General features: G+C 39.1%; 1 protein-coding gene across 1 annotated transcript; it reads left to right on the top strand.

Annotated features, from left to right (window-relative positions):
• Positions 7,579-19,724, top strand: CA3 (carbonic anhydrase 3). The gene is made up of 7 exons (XM_021388645.1): positions 7,579-7,615; positions 7,773-7,970; positions 12,211-12,329; positions 14,137-14,229; positions 16,096-16,161; positions 18,317-18,472; positions 19,428-19,724. The coding sequence occupies exons 1-7, from the start codon at positions 7,579-7,581 to the stop codon at positions 19,545-19,547; spliced, it is 789 nt and encodes a 262-aa protein (XP_021244320.1). The 3' UTR covers positions 19,548-19,724.

The raw sequence follows: 19,928 nt of genomic DNA on the forward strand, positions 1-19,928 counted from the left end.
CACTACAGCTGAACTGGAAGAAAAACAATGAGTAGAGTAGCATCTCCCACGAGAAATACCTGATTTTATTACTTCTTGAGTTTTTTGTCTCTGGAGTTTAACTGGGAAGTGATAAATTAAATTACATTAATTTGAGAAAGGGTTTAATCATGGCAATTATTCTCCCAGTCACAACAGAACATCATAACATACATAACCTTTGAATTTATAGCTAAACAAATGCTACCGTCCTGGAATATAGAGATGAAAATTGTTGGCTTGTTGCCCAATTGTTTGTGTAAGACCTATAATTGAAACGCTGGGTTCACTGCCTTTGTTAAGAAAGGTATAGTGATGCAAGGTTAGAAAAATATTTTCCATGCCTAATGCCTTAAAATACATTGCTATAATTTCTGTAGAGAACCTTTCTGAAGAGCACGTAGTTCAAACTGGGAAAATGCCCAGCAAGAGGCACACAGAATAAGCAGAATGAATAGAGAAAACAGCTACAAACACTAATATTTAGGGAAGCAAACTGGGACATACTAACACAAATTGCAACACAGATCCTCATAGGACATCAGCATTAGAGATTGGGCCAGATAGTTGTGCTGCAGTGGAGGAATATCCTTTGTGAATAGCTGGAAAATCTTTTCTGCATCTACATGGGATGTTAGAGAGATCCACATGTATTGCCTCGTTATATTATCTGATAGTATTGATTGGTTTGAGACTTCTGATAGGTATCCCGATCTGCATTTTCATATGTTCAATCTTTATTCATATATTTTTCCCCAGCATATTTCTTCAAACCAGCAAATAACTTCTCCTATGGAATTACATAGGTTACATTTTGCAGACAGTAGTGAACCTATGCATTATTCATATCCTCAGAGAATGCACCTCAGCATGTATTCTGAATATAAAGGCTTCATTGATCTTAACCGAGCAAACAAAAAGCATTCCTTAAGCCTAGAATGTTTACATCTGCGGAACTGAGAGCTTGAAATCCCTAATACTGGGGGAAATACACCAAGCCCCCGGCAAATGTGAAGAATCAAAGAGCATTGCTTATGCCCTCATCTGCTTTTTACAGTCAAAAATGTGCTCTTCCATGATGTCAGTGATTAGGATCTGCACATGTGACAGTTTGAGGAGGATACATAAACACTGCTGTTGGGTGGGCCAGAGTTTCTAGATCCAAATGGCTCACGCAGCTCCTACAGGACAGCATGTGCCTGCTCCAAGTAATAGCTCCCAAGCTGGGAGAGCAGCGAGAGTTTCGGTGCTCACTACTACTACTACTGAGCTGTTTATGTGTTGATTATAAGCCATAATCATCACTGTAGTGGCAGAGGCAGCAAATACCAGTGGGCATCTCTCAGTGTCTCTTTTTGGTATGATGTGATTGCTTCCAAAAAGCATGAAGTGCAGCACAAAATTACAGGAGCCACTGTCTTCATCAAAAGCATGAAGCATTATTTCCCTGTTTATATCTATCTAGTTTAACACCCCAAGACCCTTAATAGTCTTACTTGCAGAAAATCTAGGAAGATATGGGGTGTTTGTGCCATAAACTACTGTGTCCTTGTCCAAAAATTAATTCTGCAATGACATGAACTATTTACCAAAAAAAAACAAAAAACAAAAAACAAAAAAAAACCCACAACAAAACTCCACTGAAATATGCAAAAGGCATTATATTAATAATTTTAATGTTTTTACAGGTAGCACTGAAGCATCTTTGAGGTCAGTAGTGAAGGCGTAGTTCTGAAAGGTTCTGAGTACTTTGGCTCTGTATCTCAAACATATTTCTATACCCGACACTCCTGTGGGTATGTGAGTAGTGTCATTACAATGACTACATGAGACCTTAAAGGCAGAGTTTGATTGGGTTACACAAAATGTATCCAGCATTAATCAGCCAAACAAAGAATGAAGTCTTGGCACTGATTCAGGAGGTAAATTACTGATTTTTTTCAAACTACATAATGTACAGACGCTGGCATTTACGTACTTGATAAGCAAGGGTTCCTTAAGCTGATTCTTTTATAGCTATCTGCTCATTACACTTGCTGTATACATATAGATGTTTTTACTTCCATACATCGAGCCATCTTTTTTTGACCTACTAATGCTGCTTTCAAAGTTTCACCATTGTGTTCTGGTCTCAGAGTGAAATCTTGACTCCATCAAAGTGAAGAGAAGTACAGGTGCTGATAGAAATGGGATGCTATGCTCTGACCTTTAGAAATGCACAAATGATATGGATTCATAAGGAGTTAACTTTCTTGGGGCTTCGGGAGACGTGCATCTATCAAGGGATTTTTGGAAGATGATTAAGAGTTGAAATCTCTGCTGTCTGCAGACGGCATATTTCAAAGGCTGAAAATATATCCAAAGATTTCATTATAAAATTCTCTTTTAGGAAGATGTGTCTCACTGGAAAACATGTCTGAAGTATTTCTGTTTTGCTGCATCATTAACTATGTGACATATATCATCGAGATGTCTTTTGTAAAGTTCTTATGAACTCCTTCATCCTCCTTTTAGCATTTCTGTGGTCTATTTTGGACTATTCTCAGGTAGATGTTACTGCCAGAGTATCATGCAAGATGAAGGTCATGCATAAAACTCTACCTTGATACAGAACAGTTGCCAATCTGATGGAATTTCTGAACAGACACGTCCACAGTTTATAAAAGCAAACAGTATAGGTCAGATTCTCATACTTGGATTATTTCAAGTCAGACTGTGCCAGTGTGTATAAAAGTAGACAGCCCAGCTCAGATTTGGATTTCAGTGTGAATACCATACAAGTAAATTCCTATGAGAAAAAAAAAAAAAAAAAAAAAAGAAGAGTCATCTCCCTGCAGAGTTTAATTTTTCAAATCTGGAAGACTTCTTAAAAAGGCAGTATATTTTTCTTGCGTCAGATCTGTATGCATTATTTAAGAAATTCACCAGTTTATTTATTTATTTACTTGCAATAGATCTTTTAAGTCTATATTCATTTTAATTGACTGTCACAAGGAAAACTTGCTTAAGTTCCTTTTGCCAAATCTGAATTTTGTTTTGCTGCTTTCACATTTATTGCCTCACATGGACTAAACACTAAGTCCTGCAAATGGTAAGATAGGTTCTGAACCATAGCAGGAGAATGATGGGATTTTGCAAGCAAACTCATAAGAGTCTGAACTGAAGACTGCAGAACTATGTCTCCTGAAATGGAAATATGCATAAAAAGCCTATCGGTTGCTTAGATGTGCTGGATTCTGCTTTTCATCAAATAATCTAAATGTAGCTAAATAACTCACTGTGTAAAAAACAACAAAATTGACCCAATATCCTCCTCTTTTTCCTTTGGCAGATTTTCCTACATAGGTCTGGCTGTTAATAGGGGTTTCCATTCATGCTTTCAATGTTTTCCAGAGCATGGCATCTCAGTGAAGTGGAAGGCATATGACAATTTGGCTTTCTGGCTACAGCATGCCAGCATGGCATCCCTCAATCAAAAGCCCTGAGTGACATGCCTTTCTTGCACTGCCTGGCATGCAATGTGCAATATGTCAAAAAATATTGCTGCCCCTTCCATATTTTCTATTATCAGATTCCTTTATGTTGTATTGTTTTCTTCCACAAGCTATTAAATATAATGGAAGATATTTTATATTTAGATCGGCCACAGGGACTGCGTAAATGCTTTTGCTTATTTAACAATGTGCTCATCACGGGCACGCTCTGTGCTCCGTCTGGTAAAGCTCTTTGCATGAAATCACCCACGGGAAATAGCCCTAAGCACGGTGGAACCTGGAAAGCTTATCTTCGAGCAGGGGAACTCTTGAATTACATCCTGCTGGCATATTTACTTGTGTGCGTCCCCTTACAGTCAGCCAGTTCTAGCTGTCACTCTGGCCTCTGGATACTGCTGGAAAGTGGTATTCTGAGGTGGGACAGGATTTTGGTTGTTCTACTCATGTTGAAGTACTGGCCGATCCAGCTACAGTTGGTGAGGTCCAGACCTGGAGAAAGTAACTCACTTTTCTCCTACATATGCCTTCTGTGCCCTGGGTAAAGCCATTTTCCAGACTCCGAGCCACTTTCCAGACTCTGCTTATTCTTCCTTTCCTTACTGAAACAAAGTACCTTTGGCTTCAGGCAAGGTATCTCCAGCAGTGAGACTTCTGGAGAGTGTTTAGACTGAACCACCAATGCTGCTGCTGAAATCTGCCATTTGCTTTGGTCAGATTGATTCAATTCCCTGATCTTCTCTCTTTTCCTTCCCTGATTTCTCAAATCTTTATGTTTTTGATGAAAGAAATGTCCATTTGCTATGTCTTACATTGTTGCCACAGAGTACTAATGCACAGAGATACATTCCTGAACATGTGCAACCTTCTTATTAAAGCACAGAATAAGGGGACGGCACTGGATTCTCTGCTATTTTGCAGTTTTCCTTTGTCTTCAGAGGGAAATGACTTCAGCTGAGATTCTTAAAAGTGCCTAAGAGATGTAGAAATACTTTTATGGCTGCAATCCTTAAAGACTGTTTACCCCAACTCTCCAGCTGAAGAATGGATATAGTATATTTTCTTTTCAGAAGGTACTGTGAAGATGCTTTCATTACAGTCATACTGAAGGTGAGGCATACTGCAGCCAGGTTTGCAGAAATCCTGATGTTTTTCAACATAGGCTAATCTTATCACCCATAGGTGATATAGGCTGATCGTGTTATACTCTCAGTTTTGCTATTTCAGAGGCTTGTTGGCTCTCTAAACATATCAGAGCTTTAGAAAAAAGAAACAAATTACTCCAATGCAGGTTTGAATGCACTGGGAAACACTGCTCTTCTTGCATGTTTAAAATTGAGGACTTTTCTTAATTATAGTGTCTTTATGTGGCAGAAGTGTTCACTTCCTAGAGAAAGTGATGTTAAGCAAGTTAGATGATAATGAATTTCGGTGCCAATATTGAATAAATAGCAAAGTGGGTCCTACGGGATGCAAAAAGCATTTTATTGTGATTACCTTTTCATGCAGATAAAGCTACTCCATATTCTTTTTGTTCTACCTTTGATGATGAAAGCAAAAGGAAAAGATTAACAACACAAAGTCAATGAAACACTGCAATATGACTCAGTGACTGGGGCTGACTCCAAGTACCCACACTGCTGATCCTAGTATTTGTCACTTACGTGTGTAAGTCAGCGCCTTATGTGTGCTGAAGCTGACAGAAGAGCTGCTCTCACACGTGCAGCAGGACCAGCTCACTAGAAAATTTAAATATGAAGACTTTTTCTGTGGTCATAGGCTTCTTTAATAGAGAAGATTTTGTAAAATCTCATGTAGAACAATGAAATGAAACACTAGGGAAGCACTGACATGCCCCTTTTTCTGTGTCCTTCAAATCATGTCACTTTCCTCTGTAAATGGCCCTAATAAGCACTCCTTGTGTGTGTATGAAGTTGACTAAAATTGTCTCTGAGCCTATAATAATCAAGCCTACTAAAACTGTCTCTTTATACAGAAAGAAAATAAGCTGCTCCAATTAGAATTTCATGAGCTCACAAATGTTTCTCTCTAGCAAGATAAAGTAGAAACCATTTGAAAAGGATTAAAGTCTAAGCTTTCTGAATTAAAATTGCAACAGGTGTCAACTTTACATGCCTGTCCTTGCAAACAAATGTGACATTATCCATTTGATTGATGACAGAATAAAAGATTATATTTTCTTTTGCTTGAGAGTTCTTTTTTTTTCTTTTGAAGTGAAAAGATGTCATTTTCCACACCATTGTCTCTAAATAACTTCCTTGCATTTTCTTAATTTTTTTTTTTTTTTTTTTGTCTGAGGAAGATAGGAGGAGCTACATTTTTTAAGTCACATCAATAACGAGAACGTCTTGTATCTTTAAAGGTGCTGGTAGGCACACTTCTTACAATCGTGTGTCAGTTTCTAAGATTTCATGAGTTTAAATCTATCTTCTCTGTAGAAAGATGTATAGAGAATATCTGTAAAACTTTTTATACAAAGCTCTTTATAAATCTTCTCAGAAGCAGATTCCTAAGTGAGAGATCTTGTCCTAGCTTTCTGTCCAAAAGTGGGTATCTACCAATGACAAATCTCAGAGCAAGAAGAATTTACTAAGCAAGTTTGAAAAATCATTGCAGTGACACTGAACAAAGTCCAAACTTAGTTTTTTATTCGCACAGCAATGTAAGTAAGCCGTATGTGGAACTTTTATCCTCTAGATGGTTGTGGGATGCAAAGTACAATCAAATTAATGTTATCCTCTGTATACTGTACCTTCTCAAGCTTTTCCCTGTACCCCATCCAAGGAATTTTCAACTTGTGCAGTCTCTAAGGTGCAGTTTTAAGTTCATTCTACTTTCCAGTACTGATGGGCACATGGAGCACATGAGCAACCTCACTGCAATTATGCTGGGAATCTCCATGGTTTGCAAGACCTCTTGGCAGACCCTAACATTTAGCTTGAGATATTATTAAGCTTGAGGGATGCAGTTTGAGGTAGCATTTAGCTTGAGGTAGATAACGATTGCAATAGTGATAACATGGACTGCCAAAGTCATGGGAGATTGCAATGAAGGTGGCATTCGAAAGAAAAGCTTTGACCATTCAACAGAAATGTAGGGAGAAAGTCAACCATCACCACAGTGATCATTAACTCTCTATCATCTGGAAAAGCAGTGTTTTCCTAACCAAAATACCAATTGCTAAGTTGCCTGACATGACAAATACTTGCTTTCACGAAGAGGCTGAAATATCCAGCCGTGGCTCTGATTCCTCCCAACTCCTGGCCATGTTCTACAATAGACTCAGACTGAATTTCAGCAGTTCGGCCTCAACCACGCTCCTTGTTGCTAGAGGTTAGCAGATGACAGAGCTGTAGGGAATGGAGGACCGGTGTTCTGGGCCACAGCCTTTGGTACATTCCACATGCCCGCATGCCTTCACCACTGTGGGATGAGCGGCCAGCAACTGTGTGTGGTTTTGTACTCATCTAGTGTAAAGCTCCCTGCGTACATGAGAAGCAAGCAGACAAAACCAAATCGGAATTTGACCAAACAGGAGGGAATGGACTTATTTTGGAGGCGGCAGAGGCTGGCTTTGCATAGCAACACGATTTTGCAGTCTGAGATATCCTTTCAGGCAGGGACAGCGTCTTTTGTTGTTGTTAATTGAGGAATATTTGCAAAAACCACTTGAGACAGAACTCTGAAGTGTGTCCAGGCTGGGAGCTTGACCAGCCTCATCCACGTGCATTTCCAACCAGTGACGCCGCCCGCACCCAGGGGAAAATATTGCCGCTCAGATTCCGCGGGGCAGGGCGCGCTGTACAGGAGAGGGACAAAACGCCGCGTTCCACATCCATCCCTTAGCCTCGGGAAAGCCGAGTCGCCCCAGCCCGCCCCCAGCCCAGCCCGCTTCGCAGCCTCCCACCGCCCTCCGTTCGCCCCAGCCCACCTCTCACGGGGTGACGTGGGGCGGCAGCGGGCTATAAAAAGCCTCTGGGGAGGGAGGGACGGAGCACCGTGTGGCTGGAGCCGGGGGGGGCTGAGGCGCGGGGCAGGCAGCGGCACCATGGCTCAGTCCGTGTGGGGCTACGACAGCGAGAACGGTGAGAGGGAGCGCGGGGCAGCGCGGCCCGGGGCTGGCGTTGCGGTGGGCAGGGCTCGGGTCTGCTGTCTTCCTTCAGAATGAAATGCCCGGGTGAAATGGGGGAGACCTCTGGCCCGGCCGGAGGTGTTGGTGACCATCCCTTGTGTTTCCACCAGGACCCGAGCACTGGCATGAGAACTACCCCATGGCCAAGGGAGACAAGCAGTCGCCCATTGAGATCAACAGCAAAGATGTGCGGCACGACTCTTCTCTTGCTCCTTGGCATGCCAGTTATGATCCCGGGGCAGCTAAAACCATCCTGAACAACGGGCGGACGTGCAGGGTTGTCTTTGATGACACTTTTGATAGATCAGGTCAGCTTCTGTTTTGCCTTTGGGGGGTTGCAAAGTGCTTGGAATCAAAGCATCCCACAATAACTAGCCCACACCAAAGAAGACTTTTGTGTAGATAAGAGAGGTGGTCCCAGCGCTGAGTTTGGTGCATCTTGCCATTTTTAGGTTGAAAACAGGTTGGGCAGGGGGCTGTAGCTGCACAGACAGCCCTAAGCAGATCCAGTGGGGAAGGGAGGCTCTTAGCAGCAGCCAGCATTCCCGCTAGCTCTTGCCAGAGTAACCTTCAGCATGGACACCAAGTCCCCAGGTGTTGGTGAAAGGTGAGAGAATTTCATCCAGAAGTGTTTCATGCACTGTCTTAGACACTTCGTAAACAAAAAACTCATACGTTGCCATAGACTTTGACATTGATTTCTTCTATTTGGTTCAAAGTCTCACAGTCAGGTTGATGATTGTGCTGTTCAGCCATGTGGTTATTTCAGATTCTGAGATTTTCAGTGTCCCAGTGTATTTGAGCACTTGGACACCGCGGTTATTCTTTCCCAGGAAGATATCCCATCCATGTTGATGTTCTTCTACATGCTCGTCTTAATCTTCAGTTTCCCCTGGCTATTTTTTCTAGTTCTGAAAACATCTCTACTATTTTACCATTAAATCACAAAAGTCAGCTGTTTAATCTGGAACTTATCTTGGCTAAAGTCAGCTACATCATTTTGGTCTGAGCAGCTACCCGAAACTGAGGTTTTACTGACTGTTCCAGTTAGGAGAAATGGATGTGGTTAAATCACAAATGTGGTTACCTTTACCTATAAGAATCTGCAAAGACGTACTTGCTTGAATGAAAAAGGAAGCAACCAACTTAATGTAGCATCTCTTGCTGTTTATGGCCTTTTCTTGTCTTTTCTTGATGATCTATGCTTTCTGCCACTAATTCTCATTGCACGATGTGTACAAACACTTCTATCTCCATCTCATGCATACATGTTACTTCTTCCTGCATCAAAAGTCCTGAAGCCAGAGTTTACACTTCTCAAGACAGTAAGTTCTTTTAAACCCTTCTCTTCAAATTCAGCCTTTTCAGTCTGTATAGGAACTCAGTGCAACTTGCAAATGCTTTGAATCTAATGCAGTAACAACATCAGGTAAAGCATAATATTGCGTATTTTTATATACTATATAGAATGGTGTTTTTATAATATATGTAAACTATGTGAATGAGAAGAATATAATCTGAAAACAGGTATAACAGTGTTATTTTTGTAGAGCGAAGCAGATGAACAGAACCCAAAGCCTGCAGTGCCTGTTTAAGCAAAATGCCATAAATGTTCATAGAACTTTTAACTGTGTGAACTGCAGGGCTACATCTGTATGTTCAAAAGGAAGCAACTGAATACAGTTAAATGAAAATAGAGTTGTCATCAGACTTGAATCACCAACAAAGTGCTGCAAAAGCATTTCTTCTACTTTAAGTATGGTGTATGCAACTACGTAGCTTAGTGATCGCAATCATCTGCTTTGAGTGGCAATTCCAAAACTGTTTAACAAGTTCTGCAAGTGTTCAGTTTCTTTTGACTCAAACTTTGACGTTTGATTCTTTTCCCTGTACTTTGCAGAAGTCTGTAAAGCTGTGAAGTGGCATTGTTATTTGACTGAGAGATCACTCTTGCTATATCAGCTCTGGAATAGTTCTGAATACAAAACAGGCAGCAACAGTCAAAGTGAAAAATAAATTCACAGTGCCATTAATCTTGAAGATCTCAAGAGTATGCAATATTGATCAGGCGTCTAGCAAGAAGGAAAACAATCATACTCATGGAAAACAGAGTTACTTTCCATTGTATTTTTTCTGCATCAGCTTTGATGGCATTTGTATTGGAATTCTGTTGTTAGTAAACCATATAATTAATGAAATACATCTGCGGTATTTTGAAAGGTTACAATCTCTGTTGTTTATTCTGATGAGCTCATTGTTTCCTGGACTCCTCTGTTTACCATTACAGCTACCTGTTATTGTTCCACATCTCACAGATAGAATCCAAACTATTTAGGACATGGACCATCTCTTTGACAGGTATTTTTGTAGTGCTTTAATATCCATTAAGATGCTTCTATACAGAGGCTTCAGACAAATAATAAATTATGCTTTTGTTATAAAATAGAGTACTTTTTCACAATGATTGTATAAAGTCAATACCACGGCTCAAAGCCTGTGATAAAGAAAATTGATTATGAACCTTTTCAAATGGTTCTGCTCTGTCTTTGCAGATTCCTAAATGCTGAAATATTTAGGATGCTGCTCTAGAAGGTGTCTGCCCAGGGAATTGTTTTGGAGAAAGTCCCTGATTTGGTCAAGAAGTATGCAGCCCTTGGCATAGTCCTTCCTGCTCGTCCTGTACACTGTCTTCACTCCATTCCCTTTCCTCTCCATTATCTCTGTTCCTTTGGACACCCAGTGCACACATTCACTCCCTGCTTCTGTTACTAACAGAAGCCTGCTTCTGTTACTAACTTTCTGCAGGATGCTGCAGAAAGTCCTTTCCTGGAGATTTGTCTGTTTGGAATCATATACAGTGTTTGACAGCTCTAAAGAACCACAGGAAAAGGGATTTCAAAAAAACTTATTACCTTCACTTGTTGGCTTCCATGATGGCAGCAGCTGAGCTCACTAGGCACATATCTAGTTTTAATTGGAAAAAGAAGCCTAGTTTTAAGAACGACTTTCTTTTTGTCTTACCTTGTGGAGAAGTCTTGCATGTTAAAAAGATTTGCTTTTATGCTAGGGAGATCTGTAGACCATTATGAAGTTCCCTTTCCATGTGCTGCACAGTACGTGAGCTCTGGAAAGGGCCATTTGTAAGAAGCTGCTGCTCGATGAGTTTCTATCTCTGGAATTGATTTAGCTTGTAAATGTAAGTTGAACACCCAAATTTGGCTCCTGAAAGAAAATTCCTGCCTTGCATTGACTACAGTGTAAAATGGCAAGCAAATACTTTTAAGAATTTGGGTGTCTGTTTGTATGCCCTGTTTTTCCTATATTCAAAAGTGAAGCAAGAAAAATAATCTTGTGATACATTACATCTCCCACTGACGGTTCTCTACAATATTTAGTTAGTTACAATACTTTATTTATGTATTAACAAACTCAAAATATAAGAGGAGTGTGTGCCTAAAACTCGAAGCAGTGCTTTGTTTCTGCCCTCCACACCCTGTCAATGGCTATGACACATGCCAACTAAAAAGAGAAACTGCGACGTTAAACCTTTTGCTCCGTGCTTAGCGCATCTGTAGATATTCCAACACATATGATATCAAAAATAAATTTGACACCATTGGATACAGGAGATTTTAAATATGTTAACTTTGAACTTCAAAGCTATTGTTAGAAGTTCAAACTTGAATGCAATTTAAACAAGGTCTTCTGGCACCGCAGTTGTGAGCTGCATTATCAGCTTTCTGTGTAAGGAAACACGTTTCATTCCTGTCTTAGGTAATGAAGGAAAAATATATTTGAGAGCTTATCCTGTAAGCAGTCCCTACTCAAAGAAATCCCCAAGCTGAAAGAGCAGATGTGGTGTCTTGAACGTCAGAGTTTATGTGAACTGTTGATACATGGTAAGCATTATTTGCCTAAGAACATCAGAAACAGTAGTTTCTTAATTTGTTTCCTTGGTGGTGATGTCAAATGTGGACTAAAGGTTTTCCTTGCTGAAGAACACTTCTCTAATTCATTTGAACTCTACTTTCTTCCAATCCCTCACTTCAAAAAAAAAACAGATTATTTTTTTGGAAGCATCCAACTATGCTGTAAACATTGTTTAGAATGACTGAATTTTAACAAGCATGCGGGTCTTACACTGTAGGTATGTTTGAAAGCACTTTTGGATTCAGTTCAAAGTTCTATCTGAACCATTTCATAACAGACCATTTTCTTGAAAAGCAACAGCTGTGAATACCATCTTTCTCCCTCCACATCAGGAACCATAAGATGTCCACTTGCAGGAGGAAAGGGCCTTGTTGGGCAGCTGAGTTTTGATTCTGTGCTTGTTGCATGGCATTGGTACAGTTCTCAATGCAAATAGTACTCATCCTGAGTTATAACAGAACTCAGCCTGGTCTTACACACTGGTGAGTGTTGTGGCTCCTGCTGCAACCAGCTGGATTTATAAGAGGTTCTAAAGACCTGTAAGGTACAGGTTCCCATTCGACAAACGTCTGTGTCCCCATGTTGTAGGCTAGCACTGATGCAGGTTATCACTTGCAGTGCTGAGAGGCGGGCCGCTCACAGGAGCCTACAGGCTGCGACAGCTTCACTTGCACTGGGGTTCCACTGATGACCATGGCTCTGAGCATGTGATAGATGGGGTGAAATATGCAGCAGAGGTAGGAATTACTTTTAATAGCAGTGTTCAGTGCTAACTGGAGTTTGATTGTGCATTTGAAAGGATTAACAGATTAACCATTCTCCCTTACACAACTGTCTATTCTTTTATTTTTTTCTCTAAAATCTGCTTTATTTATAATTTGTGAAAGTTATGAATATTCATCATTGTGCAGTGGGATACGTTGTATCTGCCAATGAACATATCTTTGCAAATATATACTAACATGACATTTGATTCACTGAGAAAGAGTTTTGTTTTTTTTTTTTCTTTTTGTAGAATGTTTAAAAAATATTTAAGGCAAAATGATACAGTATTTCCAAATAGAAAGCTCTATTTTCTGCTGATGCTTTTTTGGCTGTTAGTAATTTCTAGCATAACTCAAACTACTAAGTTAGTTTCTGTAGGCATTATGAGTGACCAGAAAAACTGGCTAAAAGCACATTTGATAAGCTGATGTTTAAAATTAAATCTACTTTAAAACTGATTTGGACTGGCAAAGAGTACCTTCTATTTGCTGAAAATTCTTTAAAAACTCTGTATCTATTTTCAGAAACTGAGTAAAAGGATTCTTGGGTTGTTTTTTTATATATATAAACTACCTTGCCACTACTGTCCAGAGTTGCTAATATTAATGACTATTTTAGGCCGTGAAGACTTCTTCAGTTAATAAATATGAATGAACTCACTAGTGGTGCTAGTGAATTACTAGCATGTGTTACCTCCTTTGTCCATTTCACCTGAGAATAGGCTAGCAATATGTCCACAAAAAAAACCTGCAGCAATGATTTCCTACCATAAATAACTCATATCCTCTAGATGCAAAGCTTTCAGGGGCTATGCACACCTATCATAGGATAAAATTCTGGCAGGTATTTTACAGGATCAGTGCACACATACATTGCTGAGATGACTGTGAGTGATGTTTTTTGTTGTTTTGTTTTTTCCACTATTCCTCAGCCACAGCCAAACTGCATTAGTATTCTACTTTCTGTGGCTGACTAAAATTCTGCTTCCTCAAGATGAGACAAGAGAAAGATGCCTGGAAAGTATGAACATATTGCCAGAATGTGGCCAAAGACGTATGGCTACTCTACCTTTATCCTTAGCAATTATATCTTTGTTCTTAAGGGAAAAGAAACAGCAACACATACGTTTTATTTTGTTGTTATTAGAGAAATAAAATACTGTGCTTAAAGAAAGCTGCTAAAGGTTTGCATTCAGGATATGCACCAAAATCCTACTATTTTGTACAATATTATGTTCCAGACACTGCTTATTTTGTGATTCCCGAGGCACCAGAGATTTTCTGGAAGGAGATATAAAACTTGAAGTATATCATGAAAATACAACATTACTGAAAGTAGAAATGAGAAGTTAGAATTAGTTAGAATTTCTATTGCCAAGTTGGAATTTCTATTGCTCTCCAGTATGATGTGCAGAGTGTAGTAAGAGACACAAAGCAATATCAAATATACTGGATAAAACCCAGTGTAAATCCTTGAGGTGACATCTGCATAACCTGAAGATCTAAAAATCTGCCCGTGTGAAGTGCATGTCAGTAGGTGTTTTATGCACTGCATGCGTGCATGTCACATGCTTGGGTTGAACTGTTTATAGTTGGACTGTCTGATGAATTTCTAAAAGGTATTTCCTTTCCTTTATGCTTCGATTAAATGCAAAGTGATGTTTATAGAAAGTATTGGAAACTTTTCTTAATATAATGTAAGGTTAATTAATGTAAGGTTGCAAGACTGCATTGTTGGCAATTTTTTTGCATTTACAACTAAAATATTATTGATTTTTAGTTACATATGGTACATTGGAATCCAAAACATGGTAATTTTGCTGGAGCTTTGAAACAACCTGATGGTGTGGCTGTTGTGGGCGTTTTTCTGAAAGTAAGTGACAAATATTCAGTTTTTATATATCTTCTGTATTTTCCATCTTTTACTAATATTTTTCCCTGAACTATGTCATTTCACAGGAAAACATTCAAAGTGATGCACAGGCTGAAGTCACGTATGTCCTTGGGCCCTCCAGATTCCATGCACTATCACATTCAGAGTAAAATTCAGATACCATTAATGACACTAGTGACACATATCACAGTAGTACTGAACAAGATACACACAGCTTCCTAGGACACTTGCTGACTTTATCCCTGATAGCTGCTCAGCTCTGTGCTGTGATTTCTACTGAGTGAGGAGCACCTGTCAGCAAGTTTATGTTGACTGATTCACTTCCTTGGTCTCCTGCTAGGCCATCCCTACATGAGCTGGGAGTCAAAAGGAATTAAAGGAACCTGCTCCAAAAGACCAAGTAATTGAAAGAATTGATGGTAAAAGGAGTTCATTGAACACTTGAACCTTGAAATACAGCAGGTTAATAAAAATAATACAATATTGATATTTTATAATTGATTTTGTTAGTAAACTTGAAGGGAGGAAGGAAGGAAGGAAGGAAAGAAAGAAAGAAAAAAAGAAAGAAAGAAAAAGGAAGAAAGAAGAAAGAAAGAGGAAGAAAAAAGAAGCAAGCAAGCAAGCAATCCTATTATCAATTCTGCAGGTCTAGAACACTGAGAAACACTAACAGGCAAACAGCCTAATAGGATAAATTATACAGCCTTCAGATACCTGGTTGTCATTGTACCTGCAGGTGGGAATTTCAGTTCCAGCACAGCGTCAGAAAATAGCTCCCCTTTTACTGCCTCGTTTCTACTAAGTCTCATTCATACAAACACAGCAAGTGGACGTCTTTCATTTTGCCAGTGTCCCTGGACAGTCTAGATTGAATAACATTTTAATTCTGCTATACTGCGAACCAGCTTGGCTTCTTGAAGTTAGTTTAAACTGATAGTGATAGAATTTCAGCATCTGTCCTGATTATTGGCTATGACCATGTCCTTTGGTTATTCTTCCTTTATCATTTCTTTTTATTTATTCTGGTTTAAAACTTTATCTTGTCAAACACAACTTACAAAGTATAATACTGTGTTCCTACCGATCATGTTAAGGTCAGCTAAAAAGTGCACAGAAGTATCTTCTCTGGCCTCCTTTCCCTGTTTCCTTCTTGCTCTTCAACTTAGGGGTCATTGCTTTGCTCTGAGTTTGTCACGTCCCATAATCAGGTTTTGAGTATTGCTAGAACAGAGCTTGAATAATCTCCTGAATAACTGAATTTTATCTGTTTTTGGAAAAAGACACGGCAGTAAAACTATGTCTTTTGCATACTGTCTTTATTCTTCTCAGATGCAGAGCCACATCAGTACTTTTGGAGGTGTTGAATGTCATGAGCATAGGCAACAGAGTGACCCCAGAGCTTTAGAACAGGTCTTAAATCAAGTCTGACATGACTGCAGATGTGCTGTGGAATATTCTGTGTCTGCAGAAGCAGTCTACTCTTCAGTCTACTACCACTTCACTGAACACCATACATCTCACTATGGTTGTGGGTTGCTTTCAAATCAGGAGCCTAGGACTGGTCCCAGCAGCTTCTCTATGACACTGTCTAGGTGCACAGTTTGTTGCTCAGACAGTGAGAGATGCCCAGTAGATTCTTACAACACATTTTTGAATTACAAAGCCAGTTATTTGAGTCTGCTCTTCTGGGTGTTCTTTTAACATGCATAATTTTGTACCTATGTCTGCCTGTATCTGATGCTCTGACAGTACTGCTACCTAACTTTAAAGATGTGGTGTACTGAACTTCTTTTAAATACTGTGGAACATGATGAAAAAATACAGTACTTCTGCTTTACTTCACAGGTTGGGAAAACTCCCAAACCAGAAATGAAAAGAATTCTTGAAGAAATCGACAACATAAAGACCAAGGTATCAAAACAATCTGTTGTATTAGAATGCAATTGAAAAGAAGCAGAAGCAAAAATCAGAAATTAAGATTCACTCTTTTTTGCATCGTTCTGGTACCTAACGTTAGCACCAGAGGTGATAGATTGAATTGGGGAGTAGGATACTTCCTTTTACTTCAGTAATCATGTAATTCTTCACCTCTGTAATTATTGTGTTGTTGTTATAGAGAATGTTTTTCAATCCTTGCAGGCACTGTTGATCCAGCATAAATAGATGCATACCTAAGGACAGAGGTCCATGCCTGTTACATAAATAAAACTGCGGAAGGGAGTTCTTTGCAGAGAAAGATCATTACTACTTCTATTGTTACTTAACATCATTATATAACATAAACCTAACTCCTTGGTACACATTAGCATTGTACTTCATGATAAACTTCATTATTCTAATGATGCTAAAAAAACCTCTTATTTTATCTGATGTTGAGTGTAACACCAGATCAGTAGGACTCAATTTTACAAAGTTTACAAATTTGGAAGAACTTCTTGCATTTACTTTAAGCACGTACATGGTGCCATTGATGTGAGGATCCGAGTCTGAAATCTGTTATCTACCAACTCAGTCTTATTAATTTTAATTTTTCAACCTTTTCTTAGTCTTCATATACAGTTCCTGGAGAATAGAAGGTCATTTTTTTGCCCTACGATTTCCTCCTTCTACTTTGTCTACAAGATCTGTCTTAATAGAGTTTCAAATTCCTCTTATAATCCCTGTGTCATTTTTTTGGCCGTTTACATGATGATTTACATGCCAGAGGTGATAAAAAGTTTATGAATTTCCCTTTGAAGCACTGTATCATATAGTGACAACAAGGTGGTAGTGATAACTACTCCATTACATTCTATCTAAGATTGCCTATCTGGCAGAATTTATGACTTCTAACAGAAAAACAGATATCCTACAGATATTGTATGTCTTAGTTCTGGAAAAAGCAACACTCCAAGAAAAGCAGAGAAAGATGGGTACATCTACAATCACCCACATCTTGCATTTTATTTCTTAAATTTTTTTTCCCCATTATAACATATATTTTAACAACTGTTATTTTTCAGGACAGATTAGTAGATGATATCATCAGTGTATTTATCTTGCATGCAGTCTCAGTTGCTACAATACATTACAGGCAGAGGAGTTTCTTGGACACTGTGCTATATTTACTATAAAGCACAATTTTTTTTGGTGAAGTTATTTGCAAACTCATATTGAATTTGTCAGGAAGACGCATTTGGAGCCTTGATGCTATTCCTTCTGCCAGTATTTTGTGCAAGGATGTGTGGAAAAGATTTCAGCTCTTCTTACTGTACTTTGTATGATAATTCTTCATGTCTGTCTAGAGAAGATTCTCCATCAGAGAAACAGAAATTAGGTTGAATTGGTTTTGCTTTCCAGAATTGTTTCCTAAATATCAGCAGAAAGCAACATTTTCTTATTTAGTTCTGGTTCCCCTGCAGGGGAGACAAGAAAATCTGATTATGCTACTGTGGAGATACTCTCTTGAGTATCCGCTTTGGTAGGAAAGATAACCTTTTTCGAGAATTGTTGTCTGGAATCATTCTGGTGATACTGACCTGTAGTGATAAGGCACTCAGAATCTTATATTCTTCCAGGGAATATTTCAGTTTCTACTTTTAAGTGTAACAGTGCCAACAAAAAGATTGAGAGTGTCACCAGAGCAGTGTAAGCAGAGCACAATTTGGAAGGAGAAAGATGCAGATTTAAATTCCGTGAGGTAGGGAAGAATGAATCTTGAGTAAATGCCTAGCCGCTGTTCTTTTGGATAAAAATGCTGTTAGCAACTGCAGTGCCCCTGTGCTAAACTTTTATAATGTTTACAACCCCAAATAAATTTTTGAGGGTGTAGGTAATAGGAAAATATAACGATTGGATATATTTTGGTCCTGTACAATTCAGATTGTAATTTCTCTTAATTTATTGATGGAGTCAAAAAATCAGTTGTTACTAATTTCAGGACAGATGCTTGACAAGAAAAAAAGGAGGTTGGTCTCTTTCATTAATCTTGGTACTTAATTACTTCCTGTATAATGTCATTGCTGGTGTTTTTTTAATATGTATATCCCTGGAGTTACTGCAGAGATTTGTTTTTCCTTTCTGTAAGGGGAAAGAGGCTCCTTTTCAGCACTTTGATCCATCAATTCTTTTCCCTAAATCTCGGGACTACTGGACCTACCACGGTTCATTCACAACACCCCCCTGTGAGGAGTGCATCACCTGGATTCTCTTGAGGGAACCCATTGAAGTCAGCCCAGACCAGGTAATTTCCATCTAGTTCTGCTAACCCCTTTACCAGATCTCAGTAGTCTCAAACCATGTCAGTGTGATGATTTGCAAGCCATATGTTACCTTGCATTTTTTGACAAGGAAAGCTTTTGCTGAAAGCTGTGAGAAACTGCCTGCTAGAAGAGTTGAACTGAATCAAACTGTGAAACTGACCTTGAGAATCAGAAGACAGAGAATGCTAAAAAAACAGTAAACATTTTTTTTTAAAAAAATACTCTTTTGCAAGGATGTTATCCTTTAATTTGAGGCTATTCAGATTTGCAGGCAGAATTATTTATTTATTTATTCCTGCTATCAGGATTGTAGATTGGCTTTAGGAGCTGGTGTGACTGTTATAGTAGTAAGTCTCAAGTTCCTCTAGATGCTACTGTGAGAGGGTGTATAAGCTGAAAATACAAGTAACAAAACATTTTAAGCATTCCTAATTCTTTGCATGGATGCAGCATGTTCTATACTCTCCTATTTCGTGAATAAAATATACAGTAAGCCTGAAATTTCAGATTAATAATTCAGTTGTCATACATTTCCCTGCCCTATCCCCTTAAAAACCAACTTCTGCAGACTAGCTATTGTACCCTCCTTCATGGATGGCTGTATTTCCGCAAGTAATCTGACTGAAGTTGGGCTCCAGTAGGCCCACAGGAAGCCCCTCCTCTTGTTTCACATTGTGAGTGCTGCTCAGGGGAAAATCCAGACAAGCCCAGGCAAGGATCAGATGATCCATTATTGTGCAGGTGTGTGGATGAAGACTGTAAAGATTGACAGAAACTGTGCTAGCTGTTGGGCTGCAGAGACCTCTACCTGTAATCTTTACCAGTAATTTTAGTGACTGTATGAAAAAATTCTTCTTCTGCCTCAGTTTGTTCTAGGCATCGAGGTGCTGTTTCCAGACAAATTTACATGAACACTTTGACTTTTCTTCCTTGCAGATGGCGAGGCTCCGTAGCCTTTCCAAGAATGGTGAGAACGAGCCCATGTGCCCACTGGTTGATAACTGGCGCCCACTTCAGCCTGTTAAGGGCAGGATAGTGAGAGCGTCGTTCAAGTAAAGCTCTTGGAACCCGAGTGAGAAAATCCCTGCATCCTAAAGCGTAGTTAGTTTTTGTCCTCTACTGGATAAAGATCTGTGTTTCTCAGCTTAAAATTCTGAGTGGTAAAACTGAATCTGTCTCTTAAAGCAGAAGAAATACTCAATGCAAATGCAATTACTAATTGTATGGAGGAAATGTGAGATACATGCGTTCCTTGACCACAAGTGCTTTAGCATTTGTGATAGTGTCACTTCTTTGCCATGTGGTCTTGGAGAAAAATGGGCTCAGTATCAATATTTAAAATGAATTTCAAAGGAAATGTCACAAAGGCAAGAAAAATGAACCAGTAGTTCAGGAAAGCAGAAGTAGTGGTGGGTTAAACAGTACGTGAACAGGTGG

The sequence above is a fragment of the Numida meleagris genome, chromosome 2, assembly GCF_002078875.1.
Source record: "Numida meleagris isolate 19003 breed g44 Domestic line chromosome 2, NumMel1.0, whole genome shotgun sequence".
Lineage (NCBI taxonomy): Eukaryota > Metazoa > Chordata > Aves > Galliformes > Numididae > Numida > Numida meleagris.